The sequence below is a fragment of the Colius striatus genome, chromosome 14, assembly GCF_028858725.1.
Source record: "Colius striatus isolate bColStr4 chromosome 14, bColStr4.1.hap1, whole genome shotgun sequence".
Lineage (NCBI taxonomy): Eukaryota > Metazoa > Chordata > Aves > Coliiformes > Coliidae > Colius > Colius striatus.
This window is the reverse complement of record NC_084772.1, coordinates 9,154,398-9,177,676: the sequence shown is the minus strand read 5'-3', so window position 1 is coordinate 9,177,676 and position 23,279 is coordinate 9,154,398. Positions and strand designations below refer to the sequence as shown.

The 23,279-nt window shown below is 41.5% G+C and overlaps 1 protein-coding gene across 5 annotated transcripts; it reads right to left on the bottom strand.

The window, feature by feature from the left end:
* Positions 1-1,689: 1,689 nt before the first annotated feature.
* On the bottom strand, positions 1,690-21,731 carry SIAH1 (siah E3 ubiquitin protein ligase 1). Of its 5 annotated transcripts, none has more exons than XM_062007099.1 (2): positions 21,492-21,731; positions 1,690-3,613 (listed from the first exon to the last, which is right to left on the bottom strand). In XM_062007099.1, exon 2 carries the CDS (start codon positions 3,609-3,611, stop codon positions 2,763-2,765), a length of 849 nt encoding a protein of 282 aa, XP_061863083.1. In that variant the 5' UTR covers positions 3,612-3,613; positions 21,492-21,731; the 3' UTR covers positions 1,690-2,762. The 5 variants fall into 5 exon arrangements, with proteins under 5 accessions (XP_061863083.1, XP_061863084.1, XP_061863085.1 ...); XM_062007100.1 differs by lacking the exon at positions 21,492-21,731 and adding an exon at positions 20,703-20,953; XM_062007101.1 differs by lacking the exon at positions 21,492-21,731 and adding an exon at positions 20,764-20,953.
* Positions 21,732-23,279: the final 1,548 nt, after the last annotated feature.

Genomic DNA, 23,279 nt, shown 5'->3' with positions numbered 1-23,279 from the left:
CTAGCATGAAATGTCAAAACAGAACCCAAATATTAACAGCCATGTTTGTCAAACATCTTCCTTTTAAGGCTTTTTTTTTGTAAAGGGCAATGAAGAACAGAAGCTAGTGCTAGCACACAAATACAAGATCCATTCCATTTCATCTATTAAAGACAGGCTTGAATACTTTTTCCCAGTACAGCAAAGCAGAATAGTACTTGTTCAAATAAACAGCTAATATTAAGACAATACCAGGCTTTAACACACCATTTATTTTAGATAAGACAGTAAACTGTACAGATTTCTAGTACTTTTCTCACATATAACAGTGTAGCTGACTTAGCAGACCCTCACACTCTTTAGAATCACTGCATTAGGCTTCTAATCGTTCTGAGGATCTGGGCCTAACTGCACTTGAATTATTCCATCTGATGATGGACATAAAAAGTAAACCTGTATAAAACATTTGAACACCAACTGGAGTAATACTGGTTTACATTACAGTAAGTCATCATACATTAGTTATGCTCTAGCATTTGGCATCTGTAAAATATGACAGGCTGCCTTGACCATACCAGGTAGCTTCTCCAGCTCATTAACAAAGGCAATTTCTGAAGTTCCCTCCAAAAGTAGTCTCACCCTTCAGCCCACTCTAGCCTAAATCCAACCACTGCAGTTCCATGCAACAAGGTTTTACAACTCACAGTTCTGTTGGGGAGCCAGGTGAAACCATTCCAAACCCAGGCAGCAGCAGAGACAGCCTCACACCACTTGTGTGCTGATGGAGCCCTGTTCCACTCCACCCCCAGGCTTGGGCTGCCATGGGCTCTGGGCTGCAGTCTCTGAACAGAATCGTGGCTCTGAGGGCAGCCATGGGCACCAGGGCACAATGAGAGGCACAGTATTCCCCTACTGACCTTTGAAGTACTGAGCAAAGTTTCCTTCAAAGGCCAGAAGACAAACCAGAAGTAAACACAGACAAAATTAGGTGAGAATAATTCCTGCATTTAGAAGACTGCAGTTAGTTGTACATCCATAAGGAAAAAGCTAGATTGCAGGATTTATCCACTGTCACAAGGTACCAGGACATCTTCTATAGTAAATCTGTGCACACTCTGAAATGCCTCAGTATCAAATTTTATGAAAAGAAACTTCTCCTACTTGAAGCCAACCATTTCTGTGATATTTTATTAATCCAACCTGAGGTATTCTATGTTCCTTACCTGGAGAACTACTTACCTCATCACGCAGCAAAATAAGAACAAGAGTTGTCTTAACAGATCAGCTACAGTGCACAGTAAATTAGCTGTCTTTTAATGTGTTACAAAAACAATTCATTGCCAGACTACCTCCCCAAACAGATGTCTGCCACGCCTAGGTTTGACAAAGATTTCTTTCAACAGCTGGAGATGAAACAGCTTTTCACCTTGTTCTTCTGTCAGTTTTGTAACACAAATCCCATATAGATCCATGGGGCCGTTTTTCACACCTAGGCACAGAGCCCAATAGGCCTCAGAACCCTTTATGGGTTGAATGACACCTATAAGAGAGGACTTGCATTCTGACTTGTGGCACGTCACTAAAATGATACACAAAAATCAGTTTGAGACAGGTACTTTAGTAACAACCCAAAGACATGAAAGACAAGAAACTGAGCAAAAGTATCAACGTGTCAGACTTTGAGCTAAAGCAAAAAGCCAAAGTTGGGTGTTTTTAAATTTGCCAAGTATTCTTTTAATGACAAATATAAAAAGACTGAAAACATCTCATTCTGACTGCCTTTTTAAAAATAAACCCAAACGGTCTGGTTTTATAGTTACAGGTACTGTGAGACAAGACCTTCTTTGTACTGCAAAACCAACAAACACAAAGATGCATCAACGTTCTAAGCATCTCTCCATCGGAAACGTGACATTTTTCTTTTGAAATTCAGAAAATTCTTAGTATGTGTTCATTTTTGTTAGAGTATAACTCAAAGTACAACAACATCTAGACCTGTTTTTAAAGGAGCTTTCTTTCCTGATACAGCTTTGAACATAAGTACTCCTTTCGAGTGCAGTACATTCACAAAATAGCTCAATTAAGAACAGTATCACCAATGAACTGACTACTGGAAAGAGACAATTTACCAAACATACAGAAATATAACTTTTACCATAGCAATTATGCATATCAAAAGAAGACACCTGTAATTAATTTCAAATAGATACAAAAGAAAGAGAAAAACCTGAATTACAGAAAAGAAAGTCATATTTATTTAATGAAAAACTAGAAGTTAATAAAAATTAGCAAATACACAAAAAATATACACAAACAGCAGCAATACTATGTAGTGACTTACAAAGGGGAGGTGGGGGGGAGGAGGGGAAGCGGTGGCCAGAGACCAGACCGCTCAACATGGCTTGTCAGTCAAAGGGGGGAGGAAAAAAACACAAACAAAAACACGAAACAGTATCCTTTTCAACAGTACAATCAATCTACAAACGAGTTTTTAGAATTATTTTACAACATTTCCTGTAGAATCAATTCTTAATACAAAAGATGCCCATTTTGGGTGTATACATATTTTCAGTGGTTTACTGTTGACTTATTTTAAATATATTAATGTTACTACATGCAACTGCTTCCTGTAATTTAACAGCCTCTCCTTTTATTTACCTTCATATACCTCTACCCTCCATCTACCAAGTAATTTGTCTGACAGTCAGAGATGGTTACCCTAGTTTCTGCTAAATTAAATGCAACGGTTTTCAACACTGGCCTGAAGAGGTTGGGTTGCCATTTCAACACATGGATATAGTTACATTGATGCCTAAATTGCCATTCTCTGCAAAGAGCTGTGCAATGCTGGTGTCAAAGACTAGACAGTCACTATTCATAATGGCTGTTGCAATTCCCTCATGGATAGATCGAGGAGTGGCTTCCCAAGTCAATCGCCGCCTGTGCCCATTTAACTCGAGCCGGTAAGCAAAGTTTTCTGCTTGCTTGCGTGTTCCTATCAGCTGTACGATGGCAAAGAACTGCTGGTGACCATCATATTTCTCCTGTTTCTCCAACACTAACATGAAATGAAAGCCAAAACAAGACTGCATCATAACCCAGTCAACAGCACCAGGAAGATTAATGTCTGTAGCAAGGAACACTATATCTTCTCCCTGAAGTGTTGTGATTGACTTGTGTTGATGCATCAGGTGGGGCATAACAGCATCCAGAGAACCTTGCCATTTACACGAAGCGCCAGGACACGGACAGGAGTAAGGCCTAAACTCACACAGCTCCTCGTGGTCTGCTTTCTCTGTGTGTGGCAAAGTTATCTCGCATCCGGAAGAGGCGTATTTACACGGGAATAGTACGGAGTTGGCAACTTTCTCCATAGCCAGGTTACGAATGGAGCCCAGCGGGCCTCGGCAAGTTGGACAGCAGGTAAGCTTGGGGCGACAGTTGCTACAAACAAGATGGCCACTCTGACACTGAAGAATTGGTGGCAGCACATAGTCAAAACACACAGGACACTCAAAGAGACTAGCCAAGTCATTATTGGAAGCTGTAGTGCCAGTCAGCGCAGGCACCCTCTGTGATGGCGTACACTTTGAAGTACCTGTAGGTAGTGCTGTAGCAGTCTGGCGGCTCATTGCTGGAAGAGAAGAGAGAAAAAGAGAATGAGCATCTAAACATATTTTGTTTTCCTAAACATATTTTTGTTTTGTTGTACAGTATTTCTTCATTGTCCTTCAAAACAAAACAGATACAAACGAAAGCAAAAGAACAGGTGATGCAAACTGTGGACACGTTCCGTACAGAATATCAGTTGTGCTGCACACAACACACAGGGGTGTGACGTGCAGATCTAACAAGGAAGTTCTGCTAATTCTTCTGAAGCAGAATTTACCTATTGGAAGCTACAAGGGAGGTGAGTAAAGATATGCTAAAAATGGAACTGAAATCCTCAAAAGAAGTTTCTTGTTGGTTTGTTGTTTTTTTTACTACAGTATTTATGAAACACTCCACTCAGACCACTTGTGTGTAACAACCACCAGCACTCCGAAACAATCCTATGGCTGAATTGTAAGTTATGTTTAGTGAGATGACAAACCAATTACTATTAGTGACAGGTGATCTCCCAGATACTATTGTCTCAATAACTGTGTTTACCAGCTTTGGTTTGCTTTTTTAAATGTGAAAAACAGTAGCAAAGAGCACATCTATTGCTTCAGCTTCCTGCACCAAACCATTTGTCAAGATACCAGGAAAGGAAAACAAATGTATTATTTTCTTGAGTTTCCCAAACACGACAAGAAATTCAAAAAAGATTACACTTGAGATTTTAACATCTATACACCCAAGCACTTCCAGTAACTTGCAAAGGCACTGCTGATGAAGCTTTACATTCAGCAGACTTTACACTGAATTCTGTTCTCTCCCATGTCCCCAGACAAGAGTTAAGAGCTGTCTGCCCAAGCAACTTGCAAAGCATTCAACAACTGTGGCAGAAGTACTGTATTTCTTAACATGTGACAGATGCTATTCTTTTTCCTGTGCCTCCTCACCCCTCCCCCCAAAAGGAATTACTGGTACTACCAGTTGAAATAAATGCTTAAGTTTGGAAAAATAAACCTTACCTTCATTGGCTAAAGGAAGTGAAGCACAATGCTACCCTATGACTGGATTCCAATACACAGTGAAATTCTCAACCCCCTTCAGTACTTCTCTGCAAGTACATCAACCCTCCATCTGTCACATGTACATAAAGCTCTCAAAATAAGCCTTATCTTTAACCCCCATGCTATTTGACATGAGAGTGTTAGGCAACAGGCAAGCTTCATGTATTTAGCATCACTTCATCCACAAATTAACCCAGACTAGACACCTGAGAACACCACACTGTGCACACTTCTGCCAGACATACAGACATGCACTGTTAGGGCACAAAGTGAAGGAGCTGAGTGATTCCAACATACAGAATAACTTATCCTTTGGCCCTCAAAAAGTAATCACAAACAGGCAGTTTCAAATTCTTCTGGAGAAGCACTTCTCCCCAGTCCAGAGCAAGAAGAACACAAATGCCTATGGTTTGGTTTTCAGTCACTGTTTTTATGAGTCTCATGTGCTCGCCAAAGTCTCTTCCTTCATCTGAGCCTTGTTGGACTAGAAATAGCCAGTTTCCATCTTTGGAAAAAGAAGTCCCACAATAGACAGTGGCTTTCAATGCAGGGTCTTGTATGACACGAATGTTTGTACCTTTTGGCCTTATGTTCCTACTGTAAGGAGTGCCAGCTTAGATGGAAAGTTTAAGGTATCTGTGACAAATCAAATGTATGCTCTGGGGAAGTGATGGCCACATGAGCTTGTTACAAGGGGATTCACATGATAAGGTCCCTGTGACAATTGAGCACTGCTGCTGTTTATCCCCAGCCCCTGTGGGTGGGAGGCTTCTGATAGCACATGGCAGCTCTATGCTCTAGAACAAATTATACAGAGAATAACTGCACAAAGGAGAACAAATTTTGACCATGCTATTCACTTGGAAAGCACTTAGCAATCACATGCATATTCATACGTAAAATTATAAGTGTTTCTCTTCAAATACTGTAAACACACACATTTCAGAGCAGCTAGGTTTATGTAATATGAAGAATATACCAAACTGTCCCGATCCAGGGATCGCCAGTAACCCACAGATAACAGTGGTGAAAACCACTGTGTTAGACCAGTTCCCTAGGCAGTCTGACCAGCTGGGTGAGCTCTGCTTTCTTTAATTACACCTCTCAGAGCCCATTCAACAGTTAAATTAAGCAACCTACAAAATTTGCAAAAGACCTTATGCACAGATTGCATCCCACTTCAGTTTCTTAAGCTACAGAGGTACTAGAGACAGGAACCCTATGTACAGCCCTGTTCTATGAGCATTTCTGCCAGTGACCCACCCTCACACACACCTTCTACAACTGAGGGCCAGCTAAATGAGCAGGGAATGAAAATGAGCAGTAATCTGTCAACCAGACCACTGAGACAAGCACGCAGAGAAGAAACTGGATAAAGGTGTAAACTGTAATTTACCAAGCCCAAACCTGCCTACATTTTCATCACTCTTGCTAAGATGAAGATGAATAACATGCTGTGATGGGAGTTCATGTTTTATAGCTATCTTAAAAACTACAAGTTAATCACAAGTGTAAAGATTCAACTCAACAAACTAGCAAAACCACAATTACAAACCAAATAAAAACAACTACAGAATTGGAAATAAAGTTTAAAGATATCTTTAGTTACAAAAACTTTACTATGGGTAACAACTCCTATATGCAACATTGGTTATTACGTTATCTTTGTTTGCACACACTGGGATTAAGTCTCTAAGCAACAGTGACAAATAAGGTGCACGAGGTGTCATTTTCAAAAGCCCTAGTTCCTGCACCACAGAAGAGTGAAAGGATTGTACAAACTTGAAAAAGTTTAACCAACAGAAAGAGAAAAATGTATTTTAATACTTCCTAGTTCTCGATGAAGAACTCTGTCCGTGATGACATCAAAACGCATCGGCCTGTTGCTGAAACCATTCTCAACACAGTTAGGGGGAAAATACAGACGCTATGGATAAACCGAGGGCCGTCGCTTCTCAGCTCCTACAACACAGCTAAACGTGAAGCGCGTAACTCGAGTTACCTTTGCCCTTGCCGGTTTCACTCCCCGGCCAGCACGCAGACAAGACTCCCTTCCACGAGCACGAGGAGCTGCAGGCGGATCTCCCCGTCATGGGGAGTGAAGGAGCTCATGGCGTTTCCGCGCACACGAGAGGCGCTGGGGGCAGCGGCCCTGCCGGCAGCCCGGGGAGGGGGGCGGCTGGGGGGCGCGGGCCGGGCTGCCCCCGCGCCGCTCCACGCGTTGTGCTTACAGCTGCGGGCCCGACTCCCCCCCATTTACGGCCGCGCACACTCCGCATCCACCGGCTGCATCCACGCTCCGGCCCGGCACCCCAAAATGGTTCCGCAAACTTCCCCTCCCCGGCGGCGCTGCCCCGCGCCCGGCTGTCGGCCAACGGCTGAGGCAGCGCGGCCCGGCCCCACGCAGGCCGCAGAGTCATTGGCTGCCCCGGGCGGGGCCCCGCCCGCCACCGCCCCGGGCCCGCGGGGGCGCGCAGGGGAGGCCTCGCCCTGAGAGGAGGGCCCGGCCCGGCCCCGCCACCCACCCGCACAGCCGGGCCCCGCCCGGCCCCCTAACCGGGGGGCGCGGATCCTTTCCGCCCGCCGGCGCCTCTCCCCCGGAGCAGCCGCCCGACGAGCGAGCGCGTTCCGGCCCTGAGACACCGCACGGCATCCATCTCTCGCAGGCCGCACGGAAGCTGTCATGTCTGTACCCACGCCCCCCCCCCCCCCATGACACCCCGAAGTCATGTGGAACGAATGTACGTGTAGCACAGTGACATAAGTAGTTCTTCAGACACTTAAAGAGATTGACGGATCGAATCATCTTCCTTAAATATTTGTTTTTTATAGATTCCATTCACAACTCTTCTAATGCATGAATTTCACACTTCCTGTCCCTGCTGTTCCGAAGATACTGCCCAGATTAGCATTTTCCACTGAGGATCTAAGAAGTAGCTGCTCAACAAGAATTCTCTCCAGTTGTATAAAGATTATTCAGTGAAGCAAAAGCATAATTATCTCAAGGATAAGACTGACAGATTTGGAACAATACGGCATATTTGAACATCCACATGGACTATAAAAAAAATTAGAACAGTTTAAGGATTAAGGAGTTGGAGACCATGTCAACGTGCTTGCCAAGTGCACATGCTGAGCTCAGAAAAGCTTAGCCATTGCAGAGTACAGGTACAATGATGATGAGATGATGGAATTCGGTGATTCAGTGGAGGCAACAGAAGAACACACTATAATAAACCGGGTTTCAGTTGCAGAAAAAGTAAGCTTGTAGTATATGAGTAAAGAAAATTCTCTTTTAAACGTGTTTTTACTAATATTTGAAATTCATGTCCTACTCAAGTGCAAGCTTCAAGTCCTGTGGAAGCTTGTATCAGCACTACAACCCTTGCAAATAATGCCCCATAACTATTAACACCAACTACTAACTCAATACAAGGTACGCTTCAGCTTCACTCCTAACGTGCAATATACAACATCCCCACCGGATAACAATCAAAAAAAGTTTCCAGGCAAAACAGAAAAGTTGACAAAAAAACATGACCAAAAAAAAAAAAAAAAAGGAGCTTTTGAGAAACTAAGAGCATGTTCTGAAGTGTCTGAAACATGCCCTGGGCTCTCTCCTGCAGCACAGCAGCTGTCCCCAGAACAAAGCCACAGCCCTTTGCCACTTACCTAATGCAGCATGCTCTTTGCTACACTGTGATGTAACAGACAATGTCCGCAGACAGAATGCCTTTCAAACCCCAGCTGGGTAAAAAAAACCTACACTGAGCATGACAAGTTGAAATCAGTTCACTATTCACAAAGCTCGGCTGAGGTGCAGACATAAGGAAAGCAGTTTCAAGAGACCTTCAAACAGACGTTGTACCCCACATGCTAAAGAATTAACAGCAGCATTTGGGAACAGATGGAGACCCTTTCAGCTTCTCAGCTTTCAAAGATGTTCCCTTCAGACATGACTGTAGAAACCACATTTCCTGCTTTTCACTGGAATATGGGGCACCTTTGACAAATTCCAGTTAACGCCATTCCCCTCTCCAAAATCCTCACTCATTTCAAATAGATTTGGGGTTAACTTTTTTATTTGCTTTTCAGTACATTACTTTGAGGAAAAAAAACCAACCCACAACTCAAACTACAGAACTTGTCTAGTCATCTTAATGGCTAGAATGGGTTAAAAAAAATCTCATACAATGCTGAAGAGTGATGCAAGGATACGAAAAAATGCCTCATCACAAGCACCTATAATGTGATGCAATAAAACCTTTTTTCAATCACACTTTGGAACTAATTGAATTCAGTGACTTCCACTCAAAATGCATTCTTCGTGCCTTACAGCCATCAACAAAGTAATACAAAATCTTTAAGCTTTTTCAACTGTACGATCACTTTTGAAAATGTGACTTTTTAAAAAGCAATACCCTGTTACAGAGCACTGGAAATGTTTTATGACAGTGTTCAGAGTTGTGAAATGCCAAGAGGTGACTTATTTCAAGATGCAATATAAGCCAAAGACTATCAGAACCCAAAAGCTAAATGAACTGTTGAAAACACCCATTAGACAGGTGTAAATCAGAACTTAAAGGAAGATAAAGATTAGCTGATGTCATCAGATATGTGTATAATTCATTACTGAGAACTTATGTAAAAATATTCTATTATTTTAAAATATTATAAACTTATAAACAACAATTTGAAAATGAAAGAGTCACCAACGTTTCTTTGGTGGCAGAAGGAAGTTTCACAACTGTAACAGAAACAAGAAATGGGTGTGTATTTGAAAACAAGCAGGCTCTGTGTGTGTGTACACATAAACAAACACACAGAGAATACTTAATATCATGCACAAGAAACTGCAAGTGTTTCTAATACAGAAGTCCCAAGTGACTATTACCTTGTGAATGAAGGTAATTTAAAAAAAAAAACACACTTTGCTCCAGTTACAAAGGGCCACCAGTATATTTTAAGTAGGGAACTTCCTCGCAATTTTTAAGTAGCATTAGGTCAATTTTATAATAAAAACTTAAGGTGTCATATTTTGGTAGCATAGCTGTTCAATCATGGAAAGTCTTAAACTGCCGAGGACATTCAACTACACATACTTGCTATTTCTGACAACTTTCCATGAAATCTACCTTTTGTCTGTCCCCTTTTGCACTCCTAGTCATCAATGTACAGCAAAACAAAAGGGAAAAGGTTTTAGCAGGCTCTAGTGAAAATATTCTGTACTGCCCTCCCCACCACCAAACTCACACTCCAGCAACCAAACATTAAGTGTATTATTCACAAATGTCTCAGAGAATAGCTTGTCAACTTTTAAAAAATATTTTAAATTTCTATTTAAGTTTTACAAGACATTTTAGAGACCAAGGTTTAACCACCTTGAATTCCATCAATTTCTCTCTCACAGTTTGTAGGAGATCTTGGATCACAAAGGCCAGGCTTGGTTAATACCCAATGCATGTCTATTCCTGCAAATCTGACAAGACTGGACACAAAAACACACACCTCTGCTTGTACACAGCCTCTATACCTACTGGCCTACTTCAAAAATTTTAGAACACAGTTCATTGCATAAATTATTAATCAACTATACAGCACAATTTAGTCTCTCTAAACTGTTTTTGATTAATGATTTTTTTCACTCCTTCCAGACACTGCTTTCTTCACCATCCTTAGTTATGTGCCACTCGTTAATTTAGACACCTCAGGGCTTGTCTCTTCCTGCATAACAATCGAAACCCAGAGTAATCCAATGTAAGAAAATATTATAAAACAAGACCAAAAAAAATGTACAGGACTGAGGCCAGTCTCATGATTACTTTCTTTTCCAAAATGTCATCTGTCCAGTTCATCTCCTTTCCACACAAAATTACAATAATTTCCACTACCTTGTGGTGACCCAGCCTGCCTGAAATTGCAGGTATGTTTTTTTCTTGTGCTTCAAGACGCTTGCTGAAATCCAATAGGTTTACATAATCATGGAATCAAGTCATTCTCTTCATGGCTACTTCGCAGTGAACCATCAGACCTTACACACTATGTTTCTGATCTTATCATACATGTTTCCTTGTAGATAACATGACTGCCAATTGAGTGCTAGCAGGCAATCCAGGTCTTCTCCAAATTCAAGGCATACCATGTGGCAGATACAGATATAAACAGCACTACATAAACATAAGCAGTATTACTACGCCCATCAAATTATAGTGACCTGTTTCTAATCCAATCCAAAACCTTGAACCTTGGTTAGAGCTGCTTGACTTCTCTTTCATCACTATCATTAACTATTTCCCCTGACTATCTATGCCAGAATATTACCACCCAGCAGGTGTTTTTTTCTCACTATCAAAGACTTTATTTCCAACAATTTCATATTGTAAAATTAAGAAGGAACGGTATCCTACAGAAGATACAGAACAACTACTTAAATATTATATTAGCAAGCAACTACTATAACATTCATTTTTAAGTGTAACAAAGAACGTCATAAATTTTTAAAAATTAATAACCCATACTCTAGCCAAGCAAAATTTTCCACGTTCTACAGATTCAAGATCTGAGTTAGCATGGAATATCAGATACTATGCTGCTGTGATATTCCAGTCTTGCAAAGAAAGACAAACCGAGGAGCAAAATTCAGAGAAAAAAATGACTGATAAAACCCCAAATTTCGTTCCAGAATCAAAACTAAAAATGTATGATCAATAGCAAAATCGTGAGTTTGGACCACTCACTCTCTACTATATATTCAGAGAACATCCCAGCCTTCATATGTCTTAGAATTATACATAGCATTAAATAAGAATGCAGGTTTCTTCATAAATTCAAACAAATCTCCCTCATCTTTTGATCTTGGAAGAAGAGGAAGCAGATAGAAAGCAAAAGTCAGGGGAACTATAAAGGAAATTCCTGATAGTTCAAACTGTACTAAAAACAATCAAATGCAGCAATACATTAAATGAATGGGATAAAGCAATAATATTGGTATTTGGTAATCTATTGTAATAAACTTCATCCACAAGCTAGCTACTGAAACAACCTTTTCCATTATATATAGTTACACAAAAATACAGAGAAAAAAGTCATTCTTTAAACAGAAACCAAAACCACACACGTCTACTAAAGAGACTGTGGACAACTTCCAGATTGGATTTTATTGTTGCTTTTAAAAACAAGCAAATAATTTATCTCGCTGATACTGGCAAATACCATCTACTACAGGTGTAAAGATACTACAGGTGTAAAGGTGCTCACAGCTGTACACCGCAAACTCATGCACTGTACCTGAAGTAACAAAAGCCTTCTCCTTTCTCTGCGCATTAGCTCTATATCTTCAATGCCAATATTGGTAGTCAGACAGTGGCCAGAGCCTTCGTTGACATAGTGACACTTGAACCTCTCTAGGCATGCCCACACATGGAACCTATGGCACGATCAACTACGGCAGGAACTCAAACCAGCAGCTGTCCCACACTAGCCTTCTCAGATACCAAACCGAATGTGCCTTTCTGCACTTAGAGCACAGTAAAGCTAACTGAGATAAAGCAGAAGTACAGTAGGTTTCCAAATAAAGATGGCAAAAACTACTGCATCTAACAAAACAAAGCAAAACTTCACACAAAACCAGACAATTCTATGCAAACAATATCAGGGAAAAGAGTCTTTATTTTATTTTCTAGTAACATTTAATTTCCTTTCATTGTGCACACAGCACATTGAACTGAGCTGAATCAGCATCATCTTCCAACGATAACTCAGTCCAATGATTTCTATAAACACCAGTAGACAGTTACCTCTTTAAAAGTTCCAGACACAGTGTATTGCAATAAAAAGGCAGGCATATAGGTAGATTAGCTACAAAGCAAATTACCAACAGCACCAGAAAAAAAAGAAGTAATTTTTCATGCTGTAACATATACCACCATTCAGAAGTAACTAAAGCAAGAGGCACTAAATTCTGTTCTACAAGGTATCACAGATGAGTTCTGTATATAACTACACTCTATCAGAAAAGAAGGCAAAAAGCGATAACAAAAAACCCACCCTACCCAAGGAAAAAACCCCACCCCTTTGTAAATGGTAACAGCAAATCCTACCGAGAGTGACAAACTGGGGGCTGTGTTTCTTTCCTCAGTCTGATTTTCCAAAAACTACATTCTTCACTGTATACTGTAATTGCCACACAACATTGCATCACCATCCCTGTGTCTGCCACAGCACAAGCAGGAGGGTGTGGCATGGAAGTGCCTACCTTCCTTCAAGAAGGCTAAACTAAAAGAAGTACCTGTACTTTGATGCATCTTCACATACAAAGTCTTTCTGCAATAACTATTCCAATTCTAATCAAGACCTATTTTAAGCTCAATATTTTTCCCACATAACTAAATAATACTAGGGAGCAGACCATCAAAAGAACCAGCCCTGATTAAGGCAGACCTGGCCTATAAAAGAGACTGATCATGACACAGAAAGCCACTCTGTATGTAGGAGGAGTCAGAATATGTTGATTATTTTTATAATGATCTCTCCATCTTGTGCACTGCTTAGGCTCATACATATTTGCATCTTAAATAGTAATTTATTTTTGCAACCCTTAACTTGTTCTGTATTCCTGTGCACAATCCTGGTGGCAGTGAAGCCCTGTAAAGAATGGCAACCTGACCTGTAAAGGGCAAACGTGTAGGAGAGGGCTTGGAGAACTGAGACACTGATTCCAGAGTACAGATCTTGGTGCCCCAAGGTATGTCAAACATGGGATAAAACTTAAGTAACACAAACATCTACATGTAAGTACATCCAGCATTACAGAGCAGTGGCATTGGAAGCCTATTTAACTCATCAGAAATTACTAATTTTTCAAACCTTTCAGTACTAACCTACACAAACTGTCTAGTCATTTTGAGGGGAGAATTTTCACAAGTTGTTTGGGGTTTTGTTTTTTTTTTTAAATATAGATATTAAATTTTCACAAGCAAGAACATTTAGAAGAATGTCAGATAATGTCTTCATTTTAACACACACATAGGGAGTACAAAATGCACAACATTTTAAATGTAAAGGATCACATCTGTATTTTTAAAATGGACATTTCTACATTTTGTAAGGTTTTCCTACTATGGATACCTAATTCAAAAGAAAAACTATGGAGATCTAAGTTGAGACATGGGTAGCAAACAAAAAAACACTGGCATTCTTTATATTGTAATAAATATAAAACCTCTGAAAAAGAAATGCAAAAACACGGTGGCATTAACACAATTTCTGATGGTTCCAAACATTTCAGTAGTTAATTTCTTAAAACCCCCATCTTCTACATCTTGTGTTTCTAGCATCCACTCTTTCAAGTACATGTGCCTCCACAGAAACCAACAGAATCTACTTAAGTGACTTAAGTTTTTGCCGCTCATCAGTTCTGAATCAATTATTTCTGCAATATTGTTGCACAAGGGTTCAGCTGCCACCATTACAATTTTTTTTTTTTTTAATAATTATTACAGCATTACCATGGTCACACTGCAGCATAGAGCAGTAGCTCTACTGCTTTTCATGAAAGCATCACTTTTAGAATGGGGCTTTATCTTACAAATAAGAGTGCTCTACTAGCAAGTATTATTAACCTATCAGGCATAGCAAACAGAAATGGGCTGAACTGCTGACTACACAGACCACCATGTTACATGAAAAGATTGAGCATTCCTTGAAATCTTAAAAAAAAAAGAGATTAGTGGTACTAGAGCAGTAGCCTGTGGCATGGGAGACCTGAGTTTAGTTCCTGCTCTGTCACAAGTTTCTGAGTCACCACGGGCAAGTACTTCTCTTTTACAGGTTTTAAAATATCCTAAGTAGCTGCAACACTCAGACATTATGCAAAAAGGAATAAATTAACTTGATAAGGATACTAAATTAACTCTGTAGATCCTATTCACTTTACTTCAAGTTAGTAATCACTAAATATCCTTATACACTAAAGGACACTACGTTAAATTATTTAACAACTCTGTTTTTACAGTCAGCAGTACTTAAACTTCAATCACTGTTTACTTTCCAACTCCTGCTCACATATGGATAACTGCCCTCTATTCATTCCAATATTTTGTGCATCAAAGAGACAAATTAGGGAGACACTGGCAACACCCTTCTCACTAATTCTGCTGTATGTAATCTTAAGTCCTCCTTCTGTCGCATGAACTCCATACTAACATTTTACAGAGAGCAAATACAGTAACTTTTCTTTAGAGGGATCCTTATATTAAAAAAAACCCTTCAGCTTGCTTTATAAAGATCCAACTATGCAGCTTTTGAAGCAAATTCATTAGAAAAAGAGATTTCAGGAAAGAGAATTGTATGTTTTTCACTGACAGTAAATTCCGATCAGGTATATCTCAAACGCTAAGTAAAACGCACTCACTATTTCACTTGTTTGTGCTACTTGGGAAATGTTTCGTGGTATACAAAGCTAAGTCAGGAGAGTCTGCATCAGAAAATAAACCACAAGATAAATCATTTGGAAATGACTGGAGTATATGTATCTCTCTGCTACTTCATGCCCTCTTTATCAGCACTTCCTAAATTCAACACCTCTGTGTCCTTCTCCACAAAATATTGTCCTCTCTTCTGTTATGTAGTCAAATCAAAACTTGAGTCTAATGTTGCAGTGCTGAAAAATCTCAAACACCAAATCTTAGCAATGGCTCACTATCTAGACTGTAACTGTAAGTGGCAGTACTTCTTAGCCTTTTTGTTTTGCAGGTGCATTAAAAAAATACATCAGGTTGGAAGATCAATGTTCAAAAATTAGGAAATAAAAAAATTTCAAGCTTCACAGGTAACACTAAGTTATTTCCTCATACACACAGTAAGGAATATCCTTCATTACATCATCTTATTCCCCACACTCAACTCCTTTAGTGGCTGAGCACCTGTACATCCATGGAAGAATGACTGTAAGAGGAACAACAATTCCTTAAATAGAACACCTGACTTGAACATAAAGTTGTTTAGGACAGAAGCTGCTTTTAATATGCATATAAATGCCCTTAAAATCTCTGCTTTATAGGTGCTCTTATAAAAGGATGTCTCTTTCAACTTCTGTTATGGAATGCACACTTTTTAGTAGAATTTCCCTTCTAATGATTATACTTGACCTAGCACTGAGCCAGACTAAGATTTTATAGTACATCATCAACATCTGCCAGCCAAAATATTCCCCAGTCACACCTGTGCAACCAGTCCTCAAATTACATCCTTAACCTACTTGCGTAATCACACAGATATTGGTCAGGTACAGATGAACACCACACAAATTTAAACTACATTCACATCTTCATGCACAAAAAGTGGGAAAAAAATTCTGTGAAAGCAATTTTGTGACTCTAATGATTTTATATATATGTAACATATATATGCATATACCTATCAAAGTAAACAATCACTCAGGAATCAAAATGTTAGTCAAGTAGAGCATTTTCACAGCTTTTACAAGAAAATAACTGCACATGCACACAAGGAAAGGAACAAGATTTAAAGCTCATATATATAGAAAGGTGAACATGCTCACATGAATTTAAAAACTAGCTTTAGTCAAACATGAGAAATTTATCTTGTACTTCTTCAAGTAGAGTGATATATGTGTTAATATAAAAAAGCATAGCAAAGTACGTTTCAAACATGATTTCCAAAACAACATTAGGTAAGTTAAGAAGATTAAAACATCTGATCATAAAACCACAGAAAACTGAGGCCTATGTCTAGTCAAAAGAATGACATGCAGTGAGGCTTAAAAAAAACCCACCAAAATAAAAATCATAAGAGTCAATTTTCACAGATCTCAGGACAGGATTGAGGTCTTGGTTCTAAGCTATGGTCATCTTGCAAAGAAAAAGTAGCAACACTGGATGTTTTAAAGGTTCTTAAATATTTTAAAAGCACATCTAAAAACTGCTCAGTTACAATATTTCTAAAGAACTTTCAGATACTATTACAAACAACTGAAGAAAATGATCCATCTATAGCACAAAGAACAATCTACCAGATAGAGGCTCCATGGCTCCAGCATTCACACACAGTATGTGAGAGTGCAATTCCTCCATTTCTGCAACAAACAAAAGCAGGCTGCCACCAAAATGAATGGTTGTGCTGCCTGCCTTTACCCACAAGTTTTCTTTCTCTTTAAGGTAACATATTCAGCAATATCAGTCTTACACAACTACATGAGTGCTTACACTAGCACAATGGGAAGACACCAAAAACAAGTTGGCAATGGAGAAGACCATTCTTAGCTGCAAGCCTGCACTGACACTGATCCCGAGCACACCCACAATTGGCAGAGGAGGACATCTCTTGCAGCAGCACTGGTTCTTACAATATCATGCAGCAAGCCACTCTGGGAAGTGAACCAGATAATAGTTACCCATTCCTCACAGGTGATAGTTTTCAACTAAACTTGGGGACTAAAACTGGCCCATTTCACACTCACAGTGGTGACAGCAGCACTGCAAGTTATCACTGGCAGCCTGAACAGAACCGTCTGTAGCTCCTGTGGAACCATGTCTTTGGTGTGCTACAGTTTGTGTAGTGTTACATCTATTATTTCTTCTTTCCTAATGCAACTAACAACGTATTTTAGAAACAATGCTATCTGACTTTCAGAAAAATTATAGGAAAAACTGCCTTTTAAAACCCACTCCAAACTCATAACTACACCACATTTCAGCAATGCATACTAAGATATACATAAACAGAACTTAAAAATCTTTTTAAGTTGCCATCCCCTTGCAAAACATAGAAGGCATAAAACCTTCCCTCATGAGAAAAGGTCTGTAATACAGAGTAAACAGTCACAACAAAGATAAGCCTTTTAATATACCTACATTTCTAAGCTAGACACCAACTCTAGCAATTCTTACATAAAGAAATTTATTTTTAAGCTTTCCCTCCTCCAATTTAACACTAAATTGTTTTAAAACACTCCTACTACAACCTTTCCACAATCTGCACATTAGCAAAATTTAACACACAATTTTCCTTCCTGTGTAGTTTCCATTTGACATATTTCATCTGAACATGTCTGAAACAAAATCTTAAAAGTGTGGCATTCTAAACGCTCCTCCTTGACAGTGTTCAAAAAACCAAACACAAACACTGAACAGGCACTGTGGTCTTTCATAAAAGACTACAGGGGGCTTTTTTTACCATTTAGTACTATATGCAAGAACTGTAAGAAAGAACTTTAAGATATTAACTTGAAAGACTTCATGCCACACAAGCCAAAGTTCAAAGAACTGCTGCTTCACTTTAAAGGAGATGACGACTAATTCTTTAAGTGGCAGCAGCTATCACTACACTCTCCTTGGTTTTCTTCATGTCTCAGCAAGGTCATCAATTGTTACAAGAAAAGATACAAACCTGTTTCTAGATAAGGCAGACCAAAAACGGAAATGGTCAACAACATCTGTCTGTAGATGAATTTGCTGTTCTTATTACATCGATTTCCCTCGAGAAATATAGCCACAGTAATTTTTAATATGTATTTCTAGATGCAAAAGGACTCACTACTCAAATGTTTTATCATCCCACTGAAAGCACAGCCAACCTCAGCTTCTCAGTTTCTACAAAGAGAACAAGTCAAAATCGTAAGTGCACCATTTGGTTAACTGTAATTATCTAGCACTTTATCTGATTAAAGTACTGTGGAATTAGTAACCAAATCTCTCATTATTCCTCTAATAACACAAATAATCAGCACTTTATAGATTAACTCTGACAAATACATATTTAAAATAGTTGTCCTGGCCATTACAGAAACACAGTACATAATCTAGAGTACAACTAAAACTTTATGCCACACTTAGTATATGTATATATTTTAAAGAGTATTAATGTGGCATTAATACCAGGTTTCGTCTCCTTTCTTTACCTAACATGGTTAAGGGTTAAACACACTATAGAATGGTATCTGCCAACCTCAAGGCAATGACTTGAGAAGGTTTTTGTTACATGAACAGCAAAAACTCAGGTAAACCTGCTGTAACATCCCACAGTAACATACCAGTAGTTCCACACAGCTCTCCATTTCTAGTCTACGAGGCAATACCATACACAGAAGACATACACTAGAACTGTACATTTAAGACATGAACAGTACATATACTTTGAAAAAAACTGCTTACAACACTTTCGTATTAATGAAACACACTATTTTATTAAAATAACAATGTCTCTACCTGTCATGTACTTCTATTAGTCTATTAGTAGTCTCTTACTATTCTTTTTTTAATCACAAATAGTTTTCAGTTTTCTTAATGATTTGCCCTCAAAGATCAAATCAACACAAAAGAAAAAAAAAAAAAAACCAGTAAAAACAATCTCCAGCATCTACAGTGTGAAAGACTGTAAACTTCAGAGAAGAGATCCCAAGCTTTAGGCCCTAAGTGGTGGCTGAGATGAACTAGAACTCATCAGCATCCTTACTTCACTGCCCCTGATCTCTGCAGCAGTTAGCACTTCACAGTATCAACTATGGACTCAGGTAACTACAGTCAGGAGCCTAAAACAGAATTTTCACTTTGGCTTTCAACAGTCTGGGTACACATATCACAACTATAGAACTGAGTTCCTTATACCTGTCCAGAATTTCAGATACCACTGATTCACCTTGACTATTCTGGTTCAGCTTTGCTCCTAAAAATGAGACAACCTTTAAAGCAAAAGACACACTGATAATCTATTTGGCAAAACTAAGTACAATTTTTAAAGCTGAAAACTACAGAACTACAATCACTATCACAAGTAGAAAAATAAAGCTAAATAATTCTAATTTTAAATTAAGAACATCATGTTTTTCATAGAGGTTGCATTTCTAGTCTCCAAGAAAGTTTCATGTGAAGATTTGAGTTCATAACATGAGCTTACTTATTTTTTGAGTTTTCATACCAAAAAGTTATGCTTCTTATCTGAATATGTTCACTCTTCCCCATGAGAGGCTGGTGTTTTTGATGTCTGAGCAGTATCTCTTTCTCAATTCATAGTAAGCAGACAGCAGCAACTATACTCAAACCGAAGTATGGAAAGTACTTGTACTATTTAAAATACTTATTTTCTTTAGTTCACATTTTCTTAGCTGGAGCTACTGAATTTCTGAGCTAACTTCTGTAGCACAGGCTAAGTAGATCATAGCACTAAAACCTTATCAAAAGAAACGACAGATTAATGGACAAGATACCTTGTCAAGACATGCAGTTTTAGGACCAAAAAGGCTCTTCATCAGTTTCAGAATTCTTAGATCACAAGAGATTCCTAAATTAAGCCACTAATGGACTACTTTTATCCTTCTGCTTTCCTATAAAATTTTGCGTTGCTGTGGAAAGTGTTAAAGCTATTTAAGAGCATCAGTTTCCACTGAACTTAATGCAGTTATCATATCTAGTACTGAATTTTTACATCAATATTACAGTGTAGAACAAATTATAAAAGCAGAACTTAATGATTTAATTCTTTAGGCATACTCCCCAAAGTTAACTTTTGCAACAGATGACTATTCCAGAGATCCAAGTTTTATCCTAGCAACCTCTGTATGGGTCTACCTGCATTCCAATACCCCAAATCTTCTTGAAGGCCAGCTTGAAAAACTCAGAGCAAAGGCTCTAGAATGCAACATGCTAGCCTTAGTTTAGACAGGAGATAAACATAAAACTGAAACTGTCTCAACACGTGGAATATGTCCTTCATGACCTAGTCAAACTAGCTATGAGCTTCCTAATATCCACTCATCTGCCACGTTAAACTAATTATGTCACTTTATCTATTTATTTAACACGAATAAACTGCTTATTACAGAAAAAAGGTAGTATTCCCCCAGCCTAGTTGAAATAAAGACTTAGAATATTAGAAAAATAAATGAAATGTCAGCTTATAATAAAATTGTCAGCAGTTCACCACCGGAAAAGAAACTTGGTTCTTCTATTGTAAAAATACTTTGGATGCTTTACCTCACACTACAAACGCTATTGTTTCCCGTCCTTTTAAAATCACAGAAAACAAGAATGAAGGAAGGTCTCCAACCTTTAATTTTGCAGGCTAAACCACAGGATGCGCGAGAACCTCCCCCACTCTTTGCTCTCACCAGACCAGAGATGAGGGAGTCGGTAGCCTTCCCAGCAAATGTCACAGAGGAGCACCCAGTGGCCCCTGTACTCCAGCAACCTGCTTCCCACGGCGGTTGGGCCCGCGGGAGGCGGGGAGCCAGGCGCCGCCGGGGCCCAGAGGGGCTGACCGCCGCCTGCCGCCGCCACTTCGGCCCAGCTGACCTTCGCCGCGCCGGCAGCCGGCGCCGGGCCCCGCTCTGTGCCGCCAGCACAAAGCGCACCGCGCGGCGCGGCCGAGGCCGAGCCCACAAAGGGGCAGCCCCGCGGCCGAGGCGACGCAGGCCTGCGCGCGCCGGGCCCTCCCTGCAAGAAGCCAGGCCGGGCCGGGCCGGGCCGCCGCCTCAGCCTGGTGCACAATAGCCCGGCGGAAAGGCTCGGAGCCGCCCGCTACCGAGGGGCCGCCTCCATCCTCCCTTCGGGACCCGCGGGCCCCTCCGCGCAGGGAGAAGGGCCCTGCCGCGCCTGGCTCCCTCAACGCCCGGCGCGGGCGGCGGCGCGAGGCCCGGCCGCCAGCAGGAAACCGTCCGCACGCGCTGAGCTTAGGCCGCGGCGGGGCCTTGTCCCGACCCTCCTGTGCGGCCGCCCCGCCGGGGCCTCCCGCCGGCGGCAGCCCCGCGCAAAGGCCAGGCGGGCAGACGGCCCCCCACCGGGGCGAACCCCTCTCCCTCCTCCGAGGCGGCTCGGCCTCCCTCCGCGTCGCGCTCACCTGTGGGCGCTGGGCTGGGCGGGACCCCGCTGAGGCGGCCTGGCTCCCCCCGGTCGTGCGGGCTCGCGGGGCGACTGGCTGCGCCGCTCTCGCCGAGACGCTCGGTGCCCGGCCCGACCGCCCGAACCGACCGCGCGCTCCCTCCTCCCTTCTCGCTGCCGGCCCAGGAGACACCGCCACGGGGGCGCGCCAGCTGCAGCGGAGCTCTGCTGCCTGCCAGGCGCGCTCCCGAAGCGGGCGGGCGGCAGCGCGCGGCCGGCAGCGCCTTCGCGCACGCGCACCCGGCAGCGGCACGCGGGCCGGACTGCCCCGCTCCCGGCGCCGCGCGGGGGTAACAAAGAGAGCTCGGCGCGGCCCGGATCCGCTCTGCTCCCCGGGCAACCCGCGCGGCCGCCTGCGGGCCCCGCCGTGCTCCCGGCTCGCTCCGCGGGTCCGGGGAGAGGCCGCCTCGTACCTGTGCGGCCGCCGAGCTCCGCCAGCGGCACGCGGCTTCTCCGCCGCCCCCAGCGCGAGCCGGCGCGGGGCAGCGGCCGCAGGCCCAGCCGTTAGCCCCTGTGCCCGGCGGGTCGCGCTGGCGGCCCCGTTCCGGTCAGCGTGACCGCCTCTGCGCTGACAGCGGGGGTGTTGGCACAGCGGCGGCTGCGGGGTCAAGGCCCCACAGGGTCCAGCCCAGCTCTGGCAGAAGGGCTACCTGTGCTACTTGATAGAATGAAAGAGCTCTCCAATGGAGCCTTTCTTACAGAGGCTGGTAGCATCGAGCACAGGAGCATTGTAATAATGTTAGGAACTAACAATAAACCCCTCATCCAGTCATCTTCAAAGTCTTCACTTAGTTCAGGTTAGGCCCCAGTCCAGTAATGCCCTAAATACATATATAATTTTCAGCAGAAAGTGAAGGAATCACAGAATCTCAAAGGGCGGGAAAGGCACCTTGGAAGGTCATCTAGCCCAACCCCCCTGCCAGAGCACGACCACGTAGAGTAGGTCACAGGAAAGTAATGTCAGTGCTGTCTCGTGTGCTTACCTATGTGCTCATGTTGTTGGATTAGGACCCTTATTTATCCACTGAAGCTGTTAAATGTTTGCCAGAGAAGAGTCACTGTTTATTTTCAGTAACAATACACATTTGCCATCTTATTTCAATTTTTGAGTGAATGAAGCATTTTCTCTGCTAGTTTAATTGGTTATCCAGATGTTTATCAATCCTCATCCCTTTTGATGACCAGAAAGCGCTTCTTTTTGTATTACATTCTTATGTAGACTCTGCAAAGTTCAGTTATTCAGAGATTTTGGGGATTAGTTTTAAGGCAACTTCTCAAAAAAAGACATCACTGTATTAATGCAGTACAATATGAACCAAACCCCTCATTTAAGAATTCTCCCAAGTACAGGTAATACCAAGCATTTATCGTCAAAGGATGAGAGCTATGGAAGTGTAGCTTGCACATCATTTTTTCCCTGAACACCTCATAGCTATGCAGTGGTTACTGAGCCTTTCCCTCTTAAGTATTTTCATGAGTTGATACACACAGCCATGGCAGCCAACCCATCACTGGGATGGCTTCTTGAAGACCTAAGGAAATATGTTACAATTGTTTTTGTTCCGAATAGGAAGGACACAGTCCTGAAGCTATGTATTACCAATATTAGAAGGTTTTTTCCACCTCTGGTTTTAATAGAGTAGTGCTAATCATTTGATGCAGTTTTAAAGACATGGAGGTCTATCCAGTAGTGGAAACTTGAAAAAGAGGGAGCCTCCTACACACAACAAGGAAAAAAGCTGCTATA